Below are 21,735 nucleotides of genomic sequence, written 5' to 3'. Positions count from 1 at the left end.
GGGTGGCGGCGGTCCGGGTGTGGGTGGCGGCGACCGTGATCGTGACTCCGGAGTCGTGGGGGCCCGTCCCCGGGCCTCGCCACCGCCTCAGGGTCCGTTACCGGGTCCACCAAGCGCGCTTCACCGCTGGGCACTGGCAGTGCCGCCCGGCGCTGTGGCGGGTCCCCGGCCACAGCAGGCCTCTCCACCTCCGTGTGGAGGCCCGGGAGGTCCCGGCGGCGGTCCCGGCGATGCACTGGGAGCAGCAGCGGCGGGCGTGGGCGCGGCGGGCGTGGTGGTGGGCGTGGGCGGTGCTGTGGGCGTGGGCAGCTGCTGCTCTGGGCCGGGGCACAGCAAGCGGAGGCGTCAAGCCCCCGGGGTTGGCGCGGTTGGCGGAGGTAGTCCTGAGCGTGAGGAGGTCGGCGCGGGCTACAACAGTGAGGATGAATATGAAGCAGCTGCAGCACGGATCGAGGCCATGGACCCTGCCACCGTTGAACAGGTAAGGGCTGAGAGGCAAGAGGTGGATGGTATGGTGGAGGGGTCCGCAGACTGGCTAGGGACTCGTCTTTCGGGGCCTGACTGACCTTTCTCAGCAAGAGGTGAGAAACTTACCCTTCCCTCTGGATTCGAAGGTTGTCCAAGGTAAGGTGTGAGACGTTAAAGATGCGGTCTGGCCCATAGTTGTAATTCTGCACTCAGGGACCTCCTCATGTAGGGCCAATAGGTAGGAATCCCCCTCCCTTCACAGGAGAAACAGGTAGGATGGAACCTCTCTGGAGAAGGGGATTTAGGTCTGTGTTGGGAGACTTGCGTTCTCCTTTCCTTTGGCACAGGAATCTGAGACACCCCTTCCTAGCCCAGTGCTGTCAAGTGGATTCCCATTCAGCATTCTATTGTTGTTCTGTTGTTAAGTGCCGGCGAGTCGGTTCCGACCCCCAGTGACCATGTATAGCGTTTCTGAGGGGCGGCTGGTGAGCTTGAACCGCCGACTTTGAGGTTCAAACTGACTTTGCATTACTCCACAGCGCCACACCTTTTACAAAAGTAGAACTGCCCCATAGGGTTTCCAAGGTTGTAAATCTTTCTCTTATAGAGGAGCTGGTGGGTTCGAACTACTCACCTTTAGTTAGCAGTCAGGGGAATAGGAGCACTGTGACACCAGTGCTCCGATTCCCCTTCCCACAGAATCTAAAGAGGATTCTGAGCATCTCCAAGGGATGGAAACCCTTTCAGGGTCCTGAGACACTGCATGGAACAGGTTACTCTCTGCAGGGGAATGAAGTCTGGGCTCGTCAAGCAGTGGCGTTTGAGACCACTTTAAGGTCCTAAGCCTGATTCCTAGAACCACAGGCCTGACACATACGTAAGCATCCCCTTTCGAGAGAGGCATCTGAGCTTTCTACCAGGGTTGTGAGACCTTTTCTCGGGGAGATACGCTCTCTTTCTCCTTCAGGACTAGGCCTAAAACCTACCCCCTGGGGCTAAAGACCACTCAGGTACAGGAGACTCATCCTCTGTCTGACTGACAAGGGTCTGTTCTTCCACTCAGTAGTCTGAGACCTCCTTCCTTGGGGACAAAGGTCTGAGCCTATGCAGGAGCTTAAGCTTCTTCTAAGGGATAGGTCCCCCATCCCCTCTCCTCAGCCTCTCACCAAGGGCCTAAGCTTTCCCTCAAGAAAATAAGACTCATTGCTTTGAATACTGGAGTGTAAGATGTTCCTGCATATGGACTTGGGCTTTCAAAGCCTGGGCCTCTTCAGGTGCCTACTGTCCCCCAACAGAGGTCCTATGCAAAGGTCTTCAGGTGGACCTTTCTCCTCAGGGATTGGTGTCTGCATGGTGATCTGAGATTCTTCTACCCTAATAATAAGGAGCTAACACACACCATAGGGATATAGCCCTTACACCTCCCGCCCAAGGGAGCCCTAGTAGTGTAGTGGGTTACAAGTTGGGCTGCTAACTGCAGGGTCAGCAGTTTGATTCTCTCTTCAGGAGAAACTTGAGGCTTTCTGCTCCCATGCAGGTTTACAGCCTCAAATCCTTTATGGGGTCACTCACTATTAGCCAAAACTGACACAACAGCACACAACCACCACTATCGCCCTTTCCCCCATTAGGAATCTGAAATGTCCTCCCCCAAGGGACAGAAGACCCCCTGCCTTTGGAACTCCAGCTTGAAACCACTCCTTAGGCAACATGAGCAGAATGAAGTCCCAGGGATGGTTTCTGAGCCCCATTGATCTTCAGGGTCCTAAGTCCCCCTCTTTTAAGGCCAGAGTCTTGAGACCCCACTCCACCAAAACTTGAGCTTTCCCTCAGAAGCAGACCATATCTACCCTAGTGATGAGTGTGTCTCTAGAGATGAGGTCTGAGCGTCCCCTTCAAGGAACTTGACGTAACCCTCAGGAATAGGAGGATTCCTGCCACCAGAACTGAACTCTGACACCCTCCTCTTGGGCATGGTCCTTAAGGAGGGCCTGAGTCTCTTACCAAGGGTATGAATTTCCCCTCAAATGAATGAGACACCTCCCCCACCTTGAGACCTGAGACCTGAGCATGTCACTTCACTTCAGTAATTGGGACTTTTTAGGGACATAAAATTTCCTGCCTTGGGGACTTGGACCTAAGACACCCCCACCCCATTTGTGAGATGAGTCCTAGGGCCCTATCCATGTCCCCATTCACCTTGGGGACATGGATAGGGCCCAATTCTGAGAAAAAGAGTTGAGCCTCTTCCCAGGGACTTGGATTTCCCCTCAGGGACAAGAGATCCTCTGCCTTAAGGGCAGGGACCTGAGTTTTCTTTGAGTGTGAACACCTGCCTACTTGGTGATGTTTTTTCACCAGGGAGAGTGACTCGAGGTCCTCCTCAGTGTGACCTGAAGCCTACTCCATTGGACAGAAGGACCTGAGTGCAGCTTCAGGATCATTAGAATCCTCTACTCTGAGTATCCTCAAGCCTAATATCTTCCCTTAGAAATTAGGAGATATTCTTTGTCTGTCCCTGACATAGTCTACACATTCCAAACTACTTTTTTCAATGAGCTTTTTTCTTCCCAGAGACAGGGACATCCCTACTCTAGGGAAATTCTCTATCCACATTTCTTTCCTCTCCCCTTTGGCTCAGGTAAATCTTTCTGTACTTTTCAGGGGCCAGGGCCTTGTCTTGAGCCCTGTTCTTGTTCCCTTCCTACTTATTATTAACTAATTATGACAAGAACATTAATGTGAATCCAGAATCAAGACCAGAAGATATTTACTCTTTCTCCCCAAACGAAATAGGGAGTGACACACTTCAGGACCCAGGCATAGAGAGGAAGAAGATCATGGTGACTAGAAAAACACCTCCATACTGTGGCGCTGTAGGATAAATACTGGTCCACAAGGTCGGTGTGAACCACAGGGTCAGTGGTTCAAACTCACCAACTGCTCCTTGGAAACTATACAGGGTTGCTATGAGTCAGAACTAACTCAACACTCCTTAACAACATTAACTCCCTAGCATCCCCTGAGTTGGTTCTCGACTTTACATTTTTCTCCATAAGAACTATGGACTCCTGAAACTTTCCTTTCCCATTGACAAGGGCGTGACTTCCTGTCCTCCCACTTCTTGGGGTAAAAAGAGGAAGAATATTCTCTTCCTGCCTCATCTGGCCTAACTGGGGACCTTCTGGGGATGGGAAGAAGGGAGATTATTTGTTGCCCCAATCTTGGTCCTAAACAGGCATCTGAGTCCAATTAGATCCCTTGGTGAAGGGGAATTGTTGAGTGGAAGCTGGGGTGGTGAACCTACTCTGTTGGTATTCAGGTTTCCTGTTTGTCCCAGTGCTGTGTGAATGTACCCCTACTGCCTTTATTGTTGTTAAGTGCTGTGGAGTTGGTTTCGACTGTAGCGACCCTGTATAGGGTTTCTCGAGGGAGTGGCTGTTCTTATACCAGGACTGTGTGTCATACCAGGACTCCTTTTAGGAGCCCTTTTAGTACCCTGGGGTTGAGGTGCTGGGGAAGTAGTGATTTTAGGGCTTTTCTTTCCCAGTGTGAGAGCCTACCATGTGGAAAGGATGGCTTGTAAGCATCCTGAGCTTGGGTACTCCACAGAGCTCTTTGAAAGGGGCACGTATGCTGAGGTGGGCCATTGGTTGAAGAAGCTGGACCTGTCACTGTAACCAAAATGCCTGGTTTCTAACTCCTGTCTCTTGGGACTTTGTTGGGTGAACCAGAATAGGTTGTACTTCTGCTCTCTGGGCCTCAGTTTCCTCATTGGTCAGATCAGGGGCTGGTGAGGTATCACTTGGCTTTGAGATTTTAGGGAACTCACTCCAAAACTCTCTGGATTTGAACATGAGAGATTGGTGGGTATCTTGAGGGTCTTCCTCTCTGTCCAGTCTCAATAGGCAGGATGAATGTGTAAGACTCAAGAGTTGGTGGGCAGTGGTTTTTGTGGCCAGCTGTGCTAAATTAAATGTGTCAATTAGCTTGTGGGATTGCCTTTCAGGGCCTGTTGGATGGTGTGGAAGTAGGGTTGTGTATGGAGAGTTTGGACTATGTAACTGGGTAGGCCTGAGTTCAGACCCCAGCGATTCCTGCTTAGCGGCTTTATGGCTTTACGCAAATTACTTCTCCTCTTTGAGCTGCCTTTTATGCAAAAGTCCACCCATGCCCAGGGGCTGTTGAGTGCAGGGCTATTTTGGACCTTGGCTGGTCCTTTCCCTTGCCCCCTCCCCCCCCAGAATGAGCAGTTTGCCTCAGGATCATCTTGACTCATCCTAGGAGCTTTTGCCTACCCTTCATAACCCATCTCTGATATCGGAGACCTATATCAGAATCCTGGCATCTAGAAATATGCAGGATTCCTTGGACTCTTCTTACCGCTCCTGGAATTAGGGAGCTAACTGGTGGGAAGGAAGAGTAGTATAGCAGTATCTCTGCCAAGGCTACCTGGGTTTTGAGTCCTATTTCTATACTAACCTTTTGTGTGGTCTTGGGCAGTTCCCTTTTCTGGACCTCAGTTTCTCTGTCCATACCATGGATAGCTGTGGGGAGGGAGGTTAGACTTACTGTTCTAGTGATTGAAGCAAGTTCTAATCTGTTTAACTTCCTGCAAAAGTTGTAAGTGAAACATACCTTGACTTTTAGGATATGCTACTTTTTTAGTGGCTGTGCTGTGAGGTTTTAAGTAGCATTCAGCCTTCTCTTCCCTGGCTGAGCTATAGGTCCTTGCATTTGTTAAGGTTTTTTAATTTATTTTTTGTTGTTGTTCAGAATATACACAGCAGCCCACCAGTCCAACATTTTTTACATGTATAATTCAGTGACATTGATTACATTCTTCAAGTTGTGCAACTATTTCTCATCCTGTTCCGAATTATTCCTCCACTATTAACGTGAACTCAATGCCCCCCTGTGTTTCTTCTCTAACTTTTCTAGCTGCATTGTCAATTTGATCTCTTTTAAGGACTATAATGTTCCAGGCAGATGTTCTTTGTGGATTAAATTGGACTATTGTTTAAGGAAAACTTCATTCAGGGGATATTTTTGGTTTAAGGTTTAAAGATTATCTCAGGGCAATAGTTTCTGTGGTTAGTCCTGGTGTGGTTAATGCGCCAGACTGCAAAGCCGTTTGAACTGCAAAGTCAGTGGTTCAAGCTCCTCAGAAACCCTATACAGGGTCACTACTCAACTGCACTTAGCAACAAGAAAGACTGGATTCCATGAGAATTTTAAATGTTCTGCATTTTTCCCTCTCTTTACAAGAATTCTTTAGAATCTTTGATAAAAAGCATGAGGTCCTTGAGTTTAAAAAAAAAATTATTTTAACAGCTTAATTGTGATATAATTCACATACTATACAATTGTATATCCATCACCACAGTCAATTTTAGAACATTTTCATTACCCCAGAAGAAATCCCACACCCATTATAACCATCCTCCTCCAATCCTTTGACACCCTCCCAGCCCCTGAAAATCGCTAATCTAGTTTCCATCTCGATTGATTAGTCTATTCTGGACACTTTACATAAATGAAGTCATACAATATGTGGTCCTTAGTGACTTGACTTCACTTACTTAGCATGTTTTCAAGGTGCATTCGTGTTTTAACATGTGTCAGTACTTCATTTCTTTTTCTTGTTGGATAATAGGACCTTAGGATTTTAATCCCTCTCCCCTCAGTAGCCCAGCAATAGGTTTGGGGCCTCGCCTTTCTCTCCCTTTTCTTCTACTCTGGAGGATTTGGATTGGTCTGCAGAGAGCAGTGCGTCTGTGTTTCTTATTGAATGGGTTGTCTGTGTTTGGCCTGTGGAACCCAATCAGTGTTAGGGGAAGAGGAGTGGTCTTGGCACCAGGATTGCTGGGACAGAGCTGTGAGGCTCCGAATACTAAGCACCTCTTGGCCACGGGCTATTGAAAGACATCTGTACATAAGCTGCCATTGCTGCCACCACTTTCCCCTGCCCCCTCTCCCATTCACTGATAACTCATTCATCCATAGGCAGGATCAGCAACTTCCCAGACTGGCAAGAGGGATTTGAAGCCCCCAGTGCCTAAATTCTACCCTTCTTACTGCGGCTTAGGAAGATAGATCCTGTAGGAGGGAGGCATGGCATGTTGCTTCATAGCTACAAGGCCTGATACTGTAGACACTAGTCATTTTTACAAAAATAAAAACAAACTCAACCCACTGCCAATGAATCGATACAGGGTTTCTGAGACCTAAATATTTTTCTGAAACTTTTTTTGGTGAATTGAGTAAAGCTTTACAGAGCAGATCATCAGTTTTTCATTCAACAAGTCATATACTTTGTTTCATTTCAAAGATTGCTATCTCCATGTAACAGGTTAATTCCACTTTCTCACTATGGTTCTTCTTTCCATTCCACTCTCATTTCCAACTCGAACTTTGTCCTTAGTTAAATGTTAGCCTTTTGATCTTGAATGGTTGACCATTCCATTGTGAGCATACCTTACTAGTGTTATCCTCCCTCTGCACCTACCTACTGCTTGGTTGAAAATTGGGCCACAGAGTGAGTTCCGTACCAGACCTGAATAGTGGTCGAAGGTCTCTTTCTGACTAGTAAGCCTGGTCTTTTTTTAAATATAATTTTGAATTTTGTCCCACTCTATCCTTCTAATGTGATACCTTTCAGAGCAGTGGTCACTGGTAGCCGGCTACCATCTAGTTAGTTATTCTGGTCTCAGAGTTGTGGAGACTGATATTCACGTGTTCCATTAGTCCATTGGGCTAATTGATTCCAAGCATCTTTGGTTTTTATCACTCTTCTCTCCTCCACACACAATAAGACCAGTAGTTGTACCTTGGATGGACACTCATGACCTTTTGTGATCCCAGGCTTATTGAGCTTTTATGATCCCAGGCTCTACTGACCAAAGTAGTATGTAGAACATTATCTTTGCAGACTTTATGCCAATTGACCAAGACCATAGTCCTGAGCCCCCAGGCCCAGCAACTCATTGCCTCAAGGTGTTTGATAATGTCTAAGGAATTTTCATAGTTTTCCCTCCTGTGTACTCCACCAGGAGCCCTGGTATGGTGCTGTAGAAATAAGCACTGGACTGCATGGCCAGTGCTTAAAATCTACCAGCTGCTTCTCGGAACCAAGTTGACAGCACTTCACAACAACATGTGCTACCACATTCGTAGGTATGTTTGCAGCAAGTATATATACCCATGTACAGACATCCTCTTGAGACTGCCAATCTTTACAGGAGCAGAAAGCCTCATGTTTCTCCCCCAGAGTGACTGGTGGATTTGAATTGCCAACCTTGCAGTTAACAGTCCAGTGCGTATCCTGCAGCACCATCAGGGCTCCTCTAAGTGCTACAAGGGGGTTGTATTAGCTTTCTATTGTTGCTGTGATAAATTACTACAAACCAAGTGGCTTAAAACAGCATTTGTTCTCTCAGTGTTCTAGAAGCCATAAATCCCGAGTCAGTTTCACTGGGCTGAAGTTAGGATGCCCCTCCAGAAGCTCTAGAGCAGAATCTCTTTTGTGCTTCTTCTAGCTTCTGGTGACTGCCAGTATTTCTTGGTTTGTGACTGCCTTACTCCATTCCTTGCCTCTGTCTTCACATCACTTTATCTCTGTGTGTGTATCTTCCTTTTGTCTGTATGCGTTCTCCCTGTGCCTTTCTTATAATGACGCTTGCATTTAAGACCCACTCAGGTAATCCAGAAGAATAGTCTGACTTCAACTATTTAATTTGATCACATCTGAAAATACCCCTTTTTCCTTTTACACTAGCATTTACAGCTTCCAGCGATTATTGTTTTTGTTAAGCACCAGAGTCAGTTTAGACCCATAGTGACCCTGTATAGATAGGGTTTCCGAGGAGTGACTGGTGAGTTTGAACCGCCAACCTTCTGGTTAGCAGTGTAATGCTTATGCTACAGCACCATATCAGACTCCATCCAGGGATTGTTGTTAAGTGCCATCAAATCGGTTCTGACTCATGACCTGATATTTCGGAGAGGTCATTCATTATTCAACCTATTTCTTGTTCCGTTCCTGGGAGAGGAAGGAACTCAGGTGTTCACTTATGGACAAAGCCTTGCAGTATTTGAGTCTGGACAATATCCCTATTATTGGGAGACTTGATATCCACAAGTCACAGATTGGGAAACTGACTCAGAGTAGTTCATCATATGGCTAGTAACTTGTTATGTGTGCTGTCCAGTCAATTCTGATTTATAGCAACCCTATGCACAGCAGGAATGAAATACTGCCTAATCCTGTGCGATATCCTCACAGTTGGTACATTTGAATACATTGTTGCCACCACTGTGTTAATCCCTAACTCCCTTTCTTAGAGGCTAGTGTTAGGAGTCACCTGTGCAGCTTGGGGAGTGTAGAGGCTGGTTTAGGAGCTCCTGGGGACTCCCTGAACCTTGTTTTTTGGAGCCTAGAACTATGACCTCCCTGGTTTCTCTTTCCCCAAGGGGGAGAGAGAAGGAATTTCAATCAGAGCCCGAGTTTGTTGGGAGTCTTCCTCTTTTTCATTGACCATCCACTTTGTCAAGCATGATGTCTTTATCCAGGAGTTGGTCCCTCCTGATAACATGCACAAAGTATGAAACATGAAGTCTCTCGCCATAATCATCCTCACTTCTAAGGAGCATTCTGGCTGTACTTCTTCCAAGACAGATTAGTAAATTCTTGTAGAAGTCCTGGTACTTTTCAATATTCTTTGCCAACACTGGTAGGTTGGTGGTTGTGTGCTGTGGAGTTGATTCCAACTCATAGCGACCCTGCATAGGGTTTCTGAGACTGTAAATCTTTATGGGAGCAGAAAGCCTTATCTTTCTCCTGAGGATGTTACATAATACACCATGTCTAAGTCCTGGTGTGGTGCTGTGGGCTAATGCACCAGAATGCATAGTCATTTGAACTGCAAGGTCGGTGGTTCAAGCTCACCAGCAGCTCCTTGTAAACCCTGTATAGGGTCGCTATGGGTCGGAATCAACTCGACGGCACATAACAACAACAACATACTCTGCTGAGAGCCCTGGTGTGGTGCTGTGGGCTAATGCATAAGACTGCAGAGTCATTTGAACTGCAAGGTTGGTGGTACAAGTTCACCAGCTGCTCCTTGGAAAACCTATATAGGGTTACTATGGGTCGGAATCGACTTGACAGCACTTAACAACAACTTACTCTACTGAGGTAGATTCAAACTGCTGACTTTTTGATTAGCAGCCCAGTTTGTAATCCACAACACTACCAGGTCTCCATTTGCCAACACTTGTTGTTGTTGTGAAGTGCCGTTGAATCAATTCAAATCCATAGCGACCCTGTATAAGGTTTCCAAGGAGCAGCTGGTGAGCCTGAACCACCGACCTTGCAGTTCAAACTTGGCAGTCTGACGCATTAGCCCACAGCGCCAATGCTAGTGCAGCTTAACTCTGCTGGGTCCCATAGACTGCTCTGACTTTATCTGGGATGTTGCAGGGTCTAACCTCAGTTTCTGGAATCCCCTGGGGTTAAGGAGCTTTCCCTTGCCCCTTTGTGGAGGCTCAGAGATGGAGGATAGTCCACAGGCTCAGCTTGCAAGGTTCAGGGTCAGGACTAGACTTTTTCAGGCCAGACATTGATGTACTTAAACTTGTCTGTTGCTGGACCATTCCTCCCTTCCTGGACCATTTTCCTGAACAATTCCCAAGTCAGCGCCTTTCTTGGAGGCTTCTGTTAGGAGTCACCTGTCCAGCTAGGGGAAGTGGGAGGCTGGGTTAGGAGCTCCTGGGGACTCCCTGAACCCTTTCTGGAGTTTTCCTGTTTTTACTTCCCTCAAGTATGAGAGAGTAGTGATTTCAACTAGAACCCAAGCTCTTCATGCTGCTGCTGTAGCTAGGAGTCTGGCTTCCAAATCTAGGTCCAATTTGGTGGCTCCAGGACCCAAGTCTTACTTGTGCAAGGACTGTACTCTGGCCTCCCTTCCTTTTTTTTTAAAGTTTTTATTGTGAATTATGTGTTAGTTTACATGGGAGAACATTATCTTTACATGCATCCTGTCGTATCATATATTTCATTTCATTACAATGATTACAATCCCCTGCATGCATCATCAACCAACCAAAGGGTACGCCCCACATGCCTGGTACCCCCCCCCCACCAGCACACAGCCCCTCTCCCTCCCCGAGTCCAGAGTCACTGGCCACTCCTTCTCTCCACGTCATCGTCTCTGCTTCCATCCCTCCTTTGATTTTTAAGGATACAGTAAACTTTACCCAAGATGGGTTACCAGGTCTACCAGGTCTCCAGCTAATAGGACCCTCACTCGACTGACTCTAGACCAAGCTTTGCTGGTACCCAAGCCCAAGCTTCTTTCTGCTGTTGTAAAATGAGGATAATGCTTCCTGCCACCTGGAGCTGTGGTAAGGACAATTAAATGAGGTCACCCTTTGCGTCTGTCACCTGGCATGGGACAGGCATTCAGCTAATATGAGCTCATCTTTCTTCCTCCCTTGCTTACCTGCCTAGCCTTATCCAGGATTTTAACCTGACTGAACTTCTTATTGGGTCCAAGTTATCCCTGGGGCTTTGTGACAGAAGTGACTTCATTTCTCATCCAATTAATCAGCATTTCTTGAGCTCTTGGGGATTTTAATCCTTTGCTTAGGTGGCACCTGGTACCAGCCCTAATATCTGGATCAGGTTTCCTAGCACCCCTGAGTTCACCTCTTTTGAAACCCTGCCCACACTATGTGTGGTCATTGCTATTTCCTTGCAACTGCCCAATCAGTTTGTAAACTTGAGGGTAGAAACCTAGTCTAATTCCTTTCTCTGTCCTCTTTGCCCACCCCAGGGTCTGACTCAGTAGCTGCTCTCTTTGGTTTTTCCCTTTACCCACTCTAGCTAGCTCCTTGCCTCCCACACCTGGGGGCAGGAGGTTGCTGCTGTGTCCCCCACCCCCTGCTTTTGTTTTTCAGGACTTTTCCTTATGTCCCAGGCTATAGTCATAGTTGGAAACCTCCCTACGGAGACCCCTACAGCCTGGGGAAGGCCATCTAAAGTGGGCTTGGAAATTTAACTATAGCAGGCCTCATAGTGCCAAGAGATAGGGCTGATCCTGAAGGGGTTGGTGATTGACTTGCTGGCAGCTGACTGCAGTGTGCTAGTTCACAGACTCTTGGGAAGAAGGGGCACCTGGATCTCTGGAATGTGGAACACAAACAAGAGTCTTTGGTGCTGCCTGTGGTGGTGGTGATTGCGTGCCGTGGAGTTGGGTCCGACTCATAGTGACCCTATATAGGGTTTCCTTGGAGCAGGTGGTTGTTGATAAATGCTGTCGAGTCGATTTTCACTTAGTGGGTTTGAGCTGCTAACCCTGTGGATCGCAGCCTAGTGCTGATCCTACAGTGCCACACCAGGAGTCCTGGAAGCCTATTAAAGGGATGCCAAATGCCTTTGTCATTTTTAGTAAGTCGGGCTACACCCTCCTGAAGTATAGGGCTAGTTGGATATTCCCTTGTCACACACTCTTCATCCTTTCTTGTCAAGCCAGTTACCCAAAACTTTCTGAGGGTCTCACAGTTGTACATTATCTCTGTCTGTGATAGTCTCTTGCCTTCTGTTACTGGTGTCCACCTAAGTGAGTGCATAATGTGTTGTTTACAAAGTCTCTTCGGGTCCTGAGACTCCACTGAACTTCTTGACAGCTCTGTCAAGCCGGCCATATATCCCTGTGTGATTGAGGCTTGGAGAGATTAGATAGACTGCTTACCTGAAATCATCTAGTAAGCAAGTGGCAGAGTTGGGACTGGAACCCCAAATTCTCAATCTACAAAGTTTGTGCTTCCAGCTTTGCCCAGGAATAGGGGACTAGCCATGCAGAGGTGGTTGGTCCCTCTGTTACCTCAGCATTATCTTGTTATTGTTGGTAAGTACTGTCGAGTCAGTTGAGGAGCAGCTGGTGAGTTTGAACCGCCGACCTTGTGATTCAGACCTATCTGTGGTCCAGTGCTTATACTACAATGCCAGGCCAGTACTCCAGCATTAACCTGGATCCTATAAATTCCTGGGCAGGGTGGTGTCCCCAAGGAGCAGGCTTGAGATCCTGTTGTTTCCAGCCCTGATGCAGGATCAGGGTGGCTACTTTTGTTGGCCAGCAGAGGGCGCTAAGGTCCTGGGAAAGATCTGTTCCTTTTGTTTTGTTTTGAAACGGAAAATATGTTTCAAATATGTTTCATGGTCAAGTCTTCTTTTTTTTTTTTTTTTTAAGACGTCTGAAAATACACATGTGAACAGCTTCTTTTACCTCATACCTTTGGGGCCAGGTAGGCTTTGGAATTTAGAAAAATTTTCAGAATTTAGAAAAGGCAGCTAGTATAGACCCTGTATTATGTAACACTTTTATGGGGTCTGAGGTAGTATCTCATATCAAGCAATTGATTATTTCTGCATTGAAATGTTTGGCTATCCACCCCCAAGGGGGATAGATAGATTCCTGTTAATTCAGGTCAGGCTATGATGCCAAATGAGATAAAGTCTTATTTTTTCTGAGCTTTTGAGGTTTTGGAATTTTGGATGAGGAATTGAATACCTTTATAAAGAAGACAGTAGAGTAAAATCACCTGTAATACCTATAGTTAGGGTAATGTTTTGCTGTATAGCCTTCCCAATTTAGTGTGGAGGTGTGTGTATGTATATGTATATATACATATGTGTACACATACATATATGTACACAAAAGGAGCTCTGGTAGCGTAGTGGTTACAAATTGGGCTGCGAACCTCAAGGTCAGCAGTTTGAAACTACCAGCCGCTCCGTGGGAGAAAATTGAGACTTTATACTCTCGTAAAAATTTATAGCCTCGGAAGGAAACCCTGTACAGGGTCGCTATGGGTTGGAACTGACTCGACGGCACTTAAAAACAACAACATATGTACACACATATGGGTTAATACACTGGACTGCAAAGTCTGAACCGCAAGATTGGCAGTACAAGCTCACCAGCCGCACCTAGGAAACCCAATATAGGGTCGCTATGGGTTGGAACTGACTGTATGGCATTTTACAACCTTTATACACATGGGAATCCTGGTGTGGTGCTGTGGGTTAATGTGCTAGACTGCAAAGTCAGTTTGATTGCAAGGTCGGCAGTTCAAGATCACCAGCCACACCAGGGTCAGAACCAACTCTACAGTACTTAACAACAACAGTATACACATACGTAAATATACACATGACCACCGACAGCTTTTGAGTTGATTCCGACTTACAGTGATACTATATGGTAGAGTCCTGGTGTGGTGCTGTGGGCTAATGCATCAGACTACAAAGTTGTTTCAACTGCAAGGTCGGGGTTCAAGCTCACCAGCTACTCCCTGGAAACCCTATACAGGGTCGCTATGGGTTGAAATCGACTCGACGCACTTAGGCACTTAACAACAACAACATATGATAGAGTAGAACTGTTCCATAGGGTTTATGAAGCTATAAATCTTTACAGAAGCAGGCTGCGTCATCTTTCTCCCACAGAGTGGGTTTGAACCTTTAGTCCTTCCCTTTAGCAGCTCAAAACTTAACCCTCTGTGCATACGTACCTGTTAAATGTGTTTAAACATAAATAGGATCATACATTGTATACTTATTGCCTTAATACAACATCATTTGGAATTTCTTAGCTATCTGTATATGTGGGGCTCAGGTTGTAGGCGCTTGCCAATAACTCCTTCTTCAACATCTCCCCAACCCCAAGTCGATAGAGTCCTGAAGGGAAGCTCCTTAAGGCAGAATCAGATTTTCCCCTCCGGCACTTGTTAGTCTTGGGCCTCTGACTGCCTGAGGAGTGTGGCTACAGATAGGGCCTCTGCTCTCAGGCCAGCTGAGGTTCCCCTGGGAGTAAGTTGAGACTGATTCCCTAAAATAAGGAGTTATCTCCTGCTCCACAGGTATGGAGTGGTTAAGTAATAATGAGAGTGTACGCTTTTATCAGTCAGTTGGGTCCCTTCAGGAGCTCGAGGGCAGGCTCCTGGCTGGGAGGGGGTACAGGTCCTCCTTGCTGCTGACCTCCCCACCTCTTCCTCCAGCAGGAGCACTGGTTTGAAAAGGCCCTGCGAGACAAGAAGGGCTTCATCATCAAGCAAATGAAGGAGGACGGCGCCTGTCTCTTCCGGGCTGTAGGTGAGTCTCTGCCTCAGCCCTCAAGGGCCTCGGGCTGCCCCTGAGCTGTGTCTCAGTTGTCAGGAGTAGCCCCTGAGATGCGATTGGTAGAGTTAGCTGGTCTTATAACCAGTTGCCAGTGAGTTGAATTCAGTTCATGGTGACTCCATATATGTCAGAATAGAATTGCTCCATAAGCTTCTCAATGGCTGAAGCATTTTTTCCAAAGCTGGTCTTTTGTTGTTGTTAAGTTAGTTCCGATTCATAGCGACCCTGGAGTCCAAAACTGGTCTATCAGGGATTCCTAAAATTTAGTATCTGATCTCTAGCTGTCAGATATGAGGCAATGTGGTTTTAGAGTGAAAATAATAGCAGTAATGGTGATTAAGAAAAAATATGATTTGTGGGCAGATTGCTCTGTCAGGTACCACAGGAAACCCTCTAAATTTTTCTCCAAACCAGATAAGTGTAGGGACTGTTGCTCTTCTATTTGTCACATGGAGTAAGTAGCTCAGAGATTGGGAGTGACTTGCTCAGAGTCAAACAACTAGTAAGTTGTAGAGTTGGGATTTAGAAGGCTAGAAGTTCAAATTCAGGGTGCCAACTTTAGGGAAAGGCTTTCTCTCTCATTGGCTTTTCATGAAGGTCCTTGTCATCAATCTTCCCGTGGGGCTAGGAGTTTCCCAGTACAGGGACCCTTGGGTCAGAATGTGTTTTGCTCCCAGATCTTTTTTCTTGGTGGTAGTAGGTTCCCCTCACTTTGCTTGTTTCTCTATCTCTTGTAAGATAAAAGGTGATGCAGGCCACACCCCAGGGAAGCCCCATTACATCAGATCAGGTCTGTTACCTGAATTATGGGTGCTGCATCCCACCCTAATCCCCTTACAGCTGATTGGCTGATCACATTACACATCATGGGGGATGATTACTTTGTTACGTAAACGATTACATTGTTATGTAAGTGCCAAACCACTGAGATCTGTGGCCTAGCCAAGTTGATACATATTTCATGGGGGACACAATTCAATCCATAGCATTCCACTCTTTACCTCCTCCAAATTCATATCCTTGCCTCATGTAAAACACAGTGACCCCCATCCATCATCTTAAAAGTTTTGAATCAACTCCAAGTCCAAAATTTCCTCGGGCAAAATTCTTCTTTGTCTCTGAACCGCTATTTAGAGTAAGTTATCTGCGTCTAAAATATAATGGCGGAACAAGATAGACATATCTGTTACAAATTGGAGAAATTGGAGGGAAAGAAAGAATACCCAGAACAATTTACATTAGCTCTCAAGTCTTGCAAATAGTCCTTTGTGTCTCTGAGATGAACTAGGCAAATGGTCTTGCTCACCTAGATTTGGGGAGGAGGCCTGTTGGTCCTGGACTTCAGTTCTGCCTTCCAGGCCCACTGGGATGGCAACACTGCACAAGTGAGTCCAGCTGAATGGCGAATCACTCTCTTGCCCCAGCAGGCCCTGTTCTTCTGTCCCTTGGGCATGGCAGCCTCACCCCTTCAGCTTTGGGCAGTGGCTCTGGCTCAGTCTTTATCTCCATGACACTGGTGATGAGCAGCTCCACACCCAAGAACTTAGTTGGTGAACCCACTGTGAAACCCAGGGACCATAATTCTACCCTGAGATCGCAGAAATAGTAGCCATACCTTAGCCTTTAAGACTGAGGCAGCTCTGCTTCTCATGCTCCTTATCTGTTCGGCTTCTGCTTCCTGATTCCTTGACCTCTTGCCCCACTGACCTCTTGAGCTGGCATGGCCACTGCCTTGCTCTGGCAAGTGTTAACAAAGCTTGTTAACCCAGTGTATCCCACTCCACCAATAGCATTGGCCTGAAGACTCTCAGCTGTCTTGTTCCTGGACTGGTTTCTGCATGATCTTATGCCTGTCTCTTAGTTCTGCTGCTACCATTTCTCTGCCATTGCACTGTCTCTGGTGTTAGAATTGTCCTTATTTCATTTGGACACCAAAATTCCACCAATAATTTCTCCAAGCAATCTAGACTTTGATGATTATTGTTATTAAGTACTGTCGAGTCAGGTTCGACTCATTGCGACCCTGTATAGGGTTTCCTAGGTATGGCTGGTGAGTTAGAACCTCCGACCTTGTGGTCTAGTGCTTTATCCCACAGCATATCTTAGGTATTTGCTAGAGCAGCACCCACCACCCCCTTTTCCAGTAGCAAATTCTGTCATAGTTATCTAGTCCTGCTATAGCAGAAATATCCTAATGGATGGCTTTAACACCATCTAATACCCAGTCCTAGTGTGGCACTGTGGAATAAAGCACTGGACTGCAAGGTCGGTGGTTCAAATTCACCAGTGGCTCCTTGGAAACCCTATACAGGATCGCCATGAGTCAAACTGACTCCAGGGCACTTAACGGCAACAACACCCAGTCTAAGCTAGGTCTTTCAGACCCCTTTGGCTCTGAATTTGTGACCTAAAAGAGTTGTGAGGTCCAATACTGTGAACAGAGAAAGCTGGAACTATGACGTAAACCTCCCTTTGGATCTCTGATATCTGCCAAGGAAAAGTGCCTTGATAGCAGCTTTGAGCTGGGAATCGAAAGACCTGTCTTCTGTTGTGATTTAGATGAGGGTTTACATAGCAGGTCAGTTTTTCATTCAATAATTCATATACATTTTGTTTCGTTTCATTGATTGTAATCCCTACAATGTAACATCACTAACTCCACTTCCTCCTTATGTTTCCATTTCTCCTTCTTCTCTATCCCTTTTGACCTTTGTCCTTTGATTATTCTAAGGTGTGCTCACCTCCTTGTGTTATTGTTCTTCTTACAAACTTGTCTATTGTTTGGCTGAAAATTGAGCCATAGGGGTGAGTTCATTTCCAAACCTGAAGGGTGACCAAGGCCCATCATCTCAGGGATTTGACCAGTCTCTGTGTGACCAGTAAGCCTGGTCTTTTTTTTTTTTTAATGAGTTTGAGTTCCACATTTTTCTCTTACTCTGTCTAGGATTTTCTAATGTGATCCTTTTCAGAGCAGTTGGTAGTAATAGCTGAAGAAGCTAGTTCTTTTGATCTCAGGGTGATGGAGACTGATGTTCACATGGTTGAATAATCCACTGGACTAATTGTTTCTGTGTGTCTTTGATTTTCTTTACTTTTTTTGTCTCTGGACAGGAAAAAATCCATAGTTGTACCTTAGACAGCTGCTCAGAAGCTATTAAGACCCCACCTGACTTACAACTTCTGTGTGACCCTCCACCTCTGCTTTCTCATCTGTGAAGTGTTGCTTTTGAAAGACTCCTTGAGTCCCTTATGGATCTGCTATTCTCTCAGTCTGTGGGTACCACCCATTACCTACTGGTGGACTGAACCAACTCGGGCTCCATTCCTGGCTATGCCACTGATTCTTGGGGTGACCTTGGGCAAGTAGTTTTTCCTTACTGAATCTGTTTTCTCATCTGGAGATAAAAGACTTTAGTATTGTAAGGATTACATGAAATTACTTTGGTAAATCCCCTTAGTGCCTGACACAAAGAAGATCCTCACGGAATGATACCCATTGCCTTCAAGTTGATCTCTGACTCATAATGATCCTGTAGAACTGAGTTGTTATTGTTGTTGTTAAGTGCTGACGAGTCAATGCCAACTCAGTGACCCTGTATATATAGGGTTTCTGAGGAGTGGCTGGTGAGTTTGAACCACTGACCTTTTGGTTCAAGCCGATCTTGTGATCAAGTGCTTGTCTGCAGCCCCACACCAGGACTCCATAGAACGTAAGAGCAGAATTGCCCTATAGAGTTTACCAGGGTGGAATCTCTGTGGAAGTGGACTACCACATCTTTTTTTCTCATTAAGTGGCTGGTAGGTTCAAATTCCCAACCTTTTGGTTAGCAGCTGAGTGCTTAACCACTGTGCCACCAGGGCTTCTTTCACAGAATGGGGGTCACACATGGATTTGTTGAATGGGCAGAAGGTTCAGGCAATGGGCTCTGTTGGACTGAGAGGAACTCTAATACTCTTTCCCCTCTAGCTCAAGTTTGTTTTTTTTCTGGGATGTTTCTTTGAGAAGTTGTTAGCTTTAGGGACATCTTGGACAGAAGGAAGGCAAAGAAAGGTTGTTGTTGTTATTATGTGCCGTGGAGTCGGTTCCAACTCATAGTGACCCTGTACAGGGTTTCTGAGGCTGTAAATCTTTATGGGAGCAGAAAGCCTCATCTTTCTCCCACGGAACAGCTGGTAGTTTCGAACTGCTGACCCTGAGGATAGCAGCCCGATTCGTAACCACTACGCTAACAGAGCTCCTTAAAGAAAGATTAGGTGGAGCCTTTTATGTGCCTGGCCTTGTGCTGAGTCCCTGGGCTGCTGGTGGGCTTGTGTCAAGTGGGCTCCACCCTTGTTTCTTAGAGAAGGTAACTGGGCATTTGGATCTTAGACCATCTTTGAGGCAGACTTTAGAGCTAGTGAAGCCTGGCTTGTCCAGTAACCCATATGTGTGTGTATCTTTCTCTATATAGCTATTTCCCTCAACGCCCCCCCCCCCCCACCTCATTTAATGTTAGAGACCCAGGCTTACAGGAAGAGAGCTGATGGGGCAGATTGAAGGCCTTTCTCTATCAGCGCTATGGCTACCACATTTCCCCTGACTGGGCTGCCCTTACCTTTTCTCTGTAAAACCTCAGAAGCCCCATGGCCTCTCCCCAGAAGTATGTGGCCCTTGGGCCTGTAGGCCTCATCTGGAGGTTTCCCTGCTGCTGAGTGTACAATACATGTACCTGGCAAGGGGACTTCGTCTTTAGGATTTCTGCCACCCCTGCTTCCAACCTAGTCTGGACAGGGACTGGTAGTAGTCAGTTTAGACTCTAGTGAGAACCCTAGGAGTCTCTAACTTCCTGCCATGCATTAAATACCAGAAAGAGCACGTAACTGAGGAAAGTGTAGACGTAGAGGACAGGCTGTTGTTTTTTGACCCCTACTGTGTGTGGCACTGGCAGTTCAAGCCTACCAGTCACTCCTCAGAAAATCTACACAGGGTCGCTATGAGTTAGAACCGACTCGACGGCACTTAACAACAGCAACAACAACTGTGTGCTAGGCAATCAGCTTGATGCTTAAGGTTCACCTACAATATTGGAATCTAATGATTATCTCATTGAGAAAAGTGAGACGATTGAGACTCATTAAAGGGAAATGATCTCAGGGTCATTAGTGGCAGAGCTGGCATGGAAACCTAGGAGTGTCCAAAGGACACATTCTATCAATGAGCCCGAACTTCTTGGCCTTCAACTGACTGGGTGACCTTGGCTATATTGTTTGACTTCTCTAGGCCTTACCTCCTCCATCTAGGAGACGTGGCACCCTACTGTTGGGAATCCTGAGGCAGGTGACTTACTGTCTTCTGTTTTGCATCTGAGCTCTGAGTGTCTCCAGTGTGAACCAACATCCATTGCTTGTTCCAGTTCTCTCCCACCTCCTCCACCCTCCATTGGGGACTCATCAACATCAGTGAAGTCTTGGGTGGAGTAGAGGTAGAAACCAAGTCCCAGAGGTACCCTGTGGTCCACCATACCCCTAGCCAGGCCCTGCTAGTCTCAGATAAACTCTTGGAAACGTGAGTCTGTGTTTCTCCCTCCCTCCTTCCCATGTGACTTTGACTCAGCAGAAACTTTTGGCTCTGATCCCAGTCTTTGTGGACAAAATGGAGGGCATAGATGTGTGTGTGTGTGCATGAGCCATAAGAGAGTATGCAATTTGTAGTGATGAGACCCAGAAACATTAGCCAGACCCAGTCTTCTGGTCCTTTTGGTCTTTGAACATGAACCATCAGTATTGGGAGGAATGGATCTTAGATCAATTTTGACTGTTTTATAAATGGAGAAACAGGCCTCTTTAGAAAGCCAGGACCTTATCTAACTCACACAGTCACTAGTGGAACCATAGGTGTTTGAGGTTGAACCAGGCCACACAGGAGAAGATTTCCTTGGGCTATTTCCTGCTCCTTTGGCCCTTCTCTGCCCTGCTTCCTTCAGTTTTCCATCTCTGCTGTGCAAATCCTTGAGCACAAGAGTTCAACATCTCAGAGACCAGGCTGCCAAGGGTGCTGAGTTCTACTGTCCCCCAGCCAACTCTTACTGAGGGTGTGAAAGTTGGGGCCATGAGCCAGTTCATAGCCACAGCTACTTAGCAGCAGGTGAGGCCTTTTCCTGAGTTATCTACTCAGTGGAGCCATAGTTCCCATTGGCCTGGGAAGGAAGTGGGGGACAGACCAGGTCCCTGCCTCACCCTGCAACACTATGTGTGGTTTGTTTGTAGGTTTCCTGCAGACATGAAGCTTCCTTTTCTGTCCTTAGCTGAACTTACTGTAACTCTTTTAACAGACAAGCATATAGCAACCTGGTGGGGGGTGGGGGGCAGGCAGTTCCCAGGTACCAGTAATGGTAGAGCCCTGTACCTAAACTCCTCTATAAAGTGAGTCTGCATTCTTCTATCTTACTTCTTCACATGGCTATTGGGTAAAATACTGATTACATGTTAAGGGCTTTGAAGAGGAAGGTTTACAGAGGCAGCATGTGTTGCCCCAGACAGCAGAGGATGTTGAGGCTGGTCTATTAGAGCTTTTGGTTACCCTCCCCACCCCCCCCACACACACACTTCCCCCCAGGCAGCAGAGGATGTTGAGGCCAAGTGCTTTTGGTTATCCACCTCCCCCCTCCCAACCTTCCCTGGAAAAGACTAGGAAGGAGGAAGAGGAGTTCCTCAGTGTGTCTGGCCTCACATCTTGTCCAGCCTCAGCTCTCCTGGCTGATGGCAAGGACATCTACTCTTTGACTAAGAGAGTTCTCTTTTGTGGGTTATTTGGCTGTATATGTGTGCATACTTAGGCATTCCTATTCTTGTGTCTCTGTATGATCAAAGAAAGGAAAGAAGTAGGGTGTTGGGGGTAAAGGTCATGCTGACCTCTGGCTGGAGTGAAGAGTTAGTATTAAGTGCCGTCTAATGGGTTTGGCTCATACACAATGGCCTGGGTCAGGCGCACCCTAGTCCTCAAGCTGACATCTCTACTCTTCAACACTTTAAAAAGTTCCTGTGCAGCAGATTTGCCCAGTGCAATACGTCGTCTGATCTCTTGACTGCTACTTCCGCGAGTGTTG

General features: G+C 46.6%; 1 protein-coding gene across 1 annotated transcript in view; it reads left to right on the top strand.

Moving 5' to 3' along the window:
* OTUD5 (OTU domain containing 5) overlaps positions 1-21,735 on the top strand; it is a 42,250-nt gene that overhangs the window by 145 nt on the left and 20,370 nt on the right. Inside the window, exons 2-3 of the mRNA XM_006876668.1 lie at positions 6-481; positions 14,530-14,623. Coding sequence (XP_006876730.1) covers positions 6-481; positions 14,530-14,623 — 570 coding nt within the window. The remainder of the gene's footprint in view (positions 1-5; positions 482-14,529; positions 14,624-21,735) is intronic.

Source organism: Chrysochloris asiatica, unplaced genomic scaffold (assembly GCF_000296735.1).
Source record: "Chrysochloris asiatica unplaced genomic scaffold, ChrAsi1.0 scaffold00404, whole genome shotgun sequence".
Classification (NCBI taxonomy): Eukaryota; Metazoa; Chordata; class Mammalia; order Afrosoricida; family Chrysochloridae; genus Chrysochloris; species Chrysochloris asiatica.
This window is presented reverse-complemented; position numbering and strand designations above follow the sequence as displayed.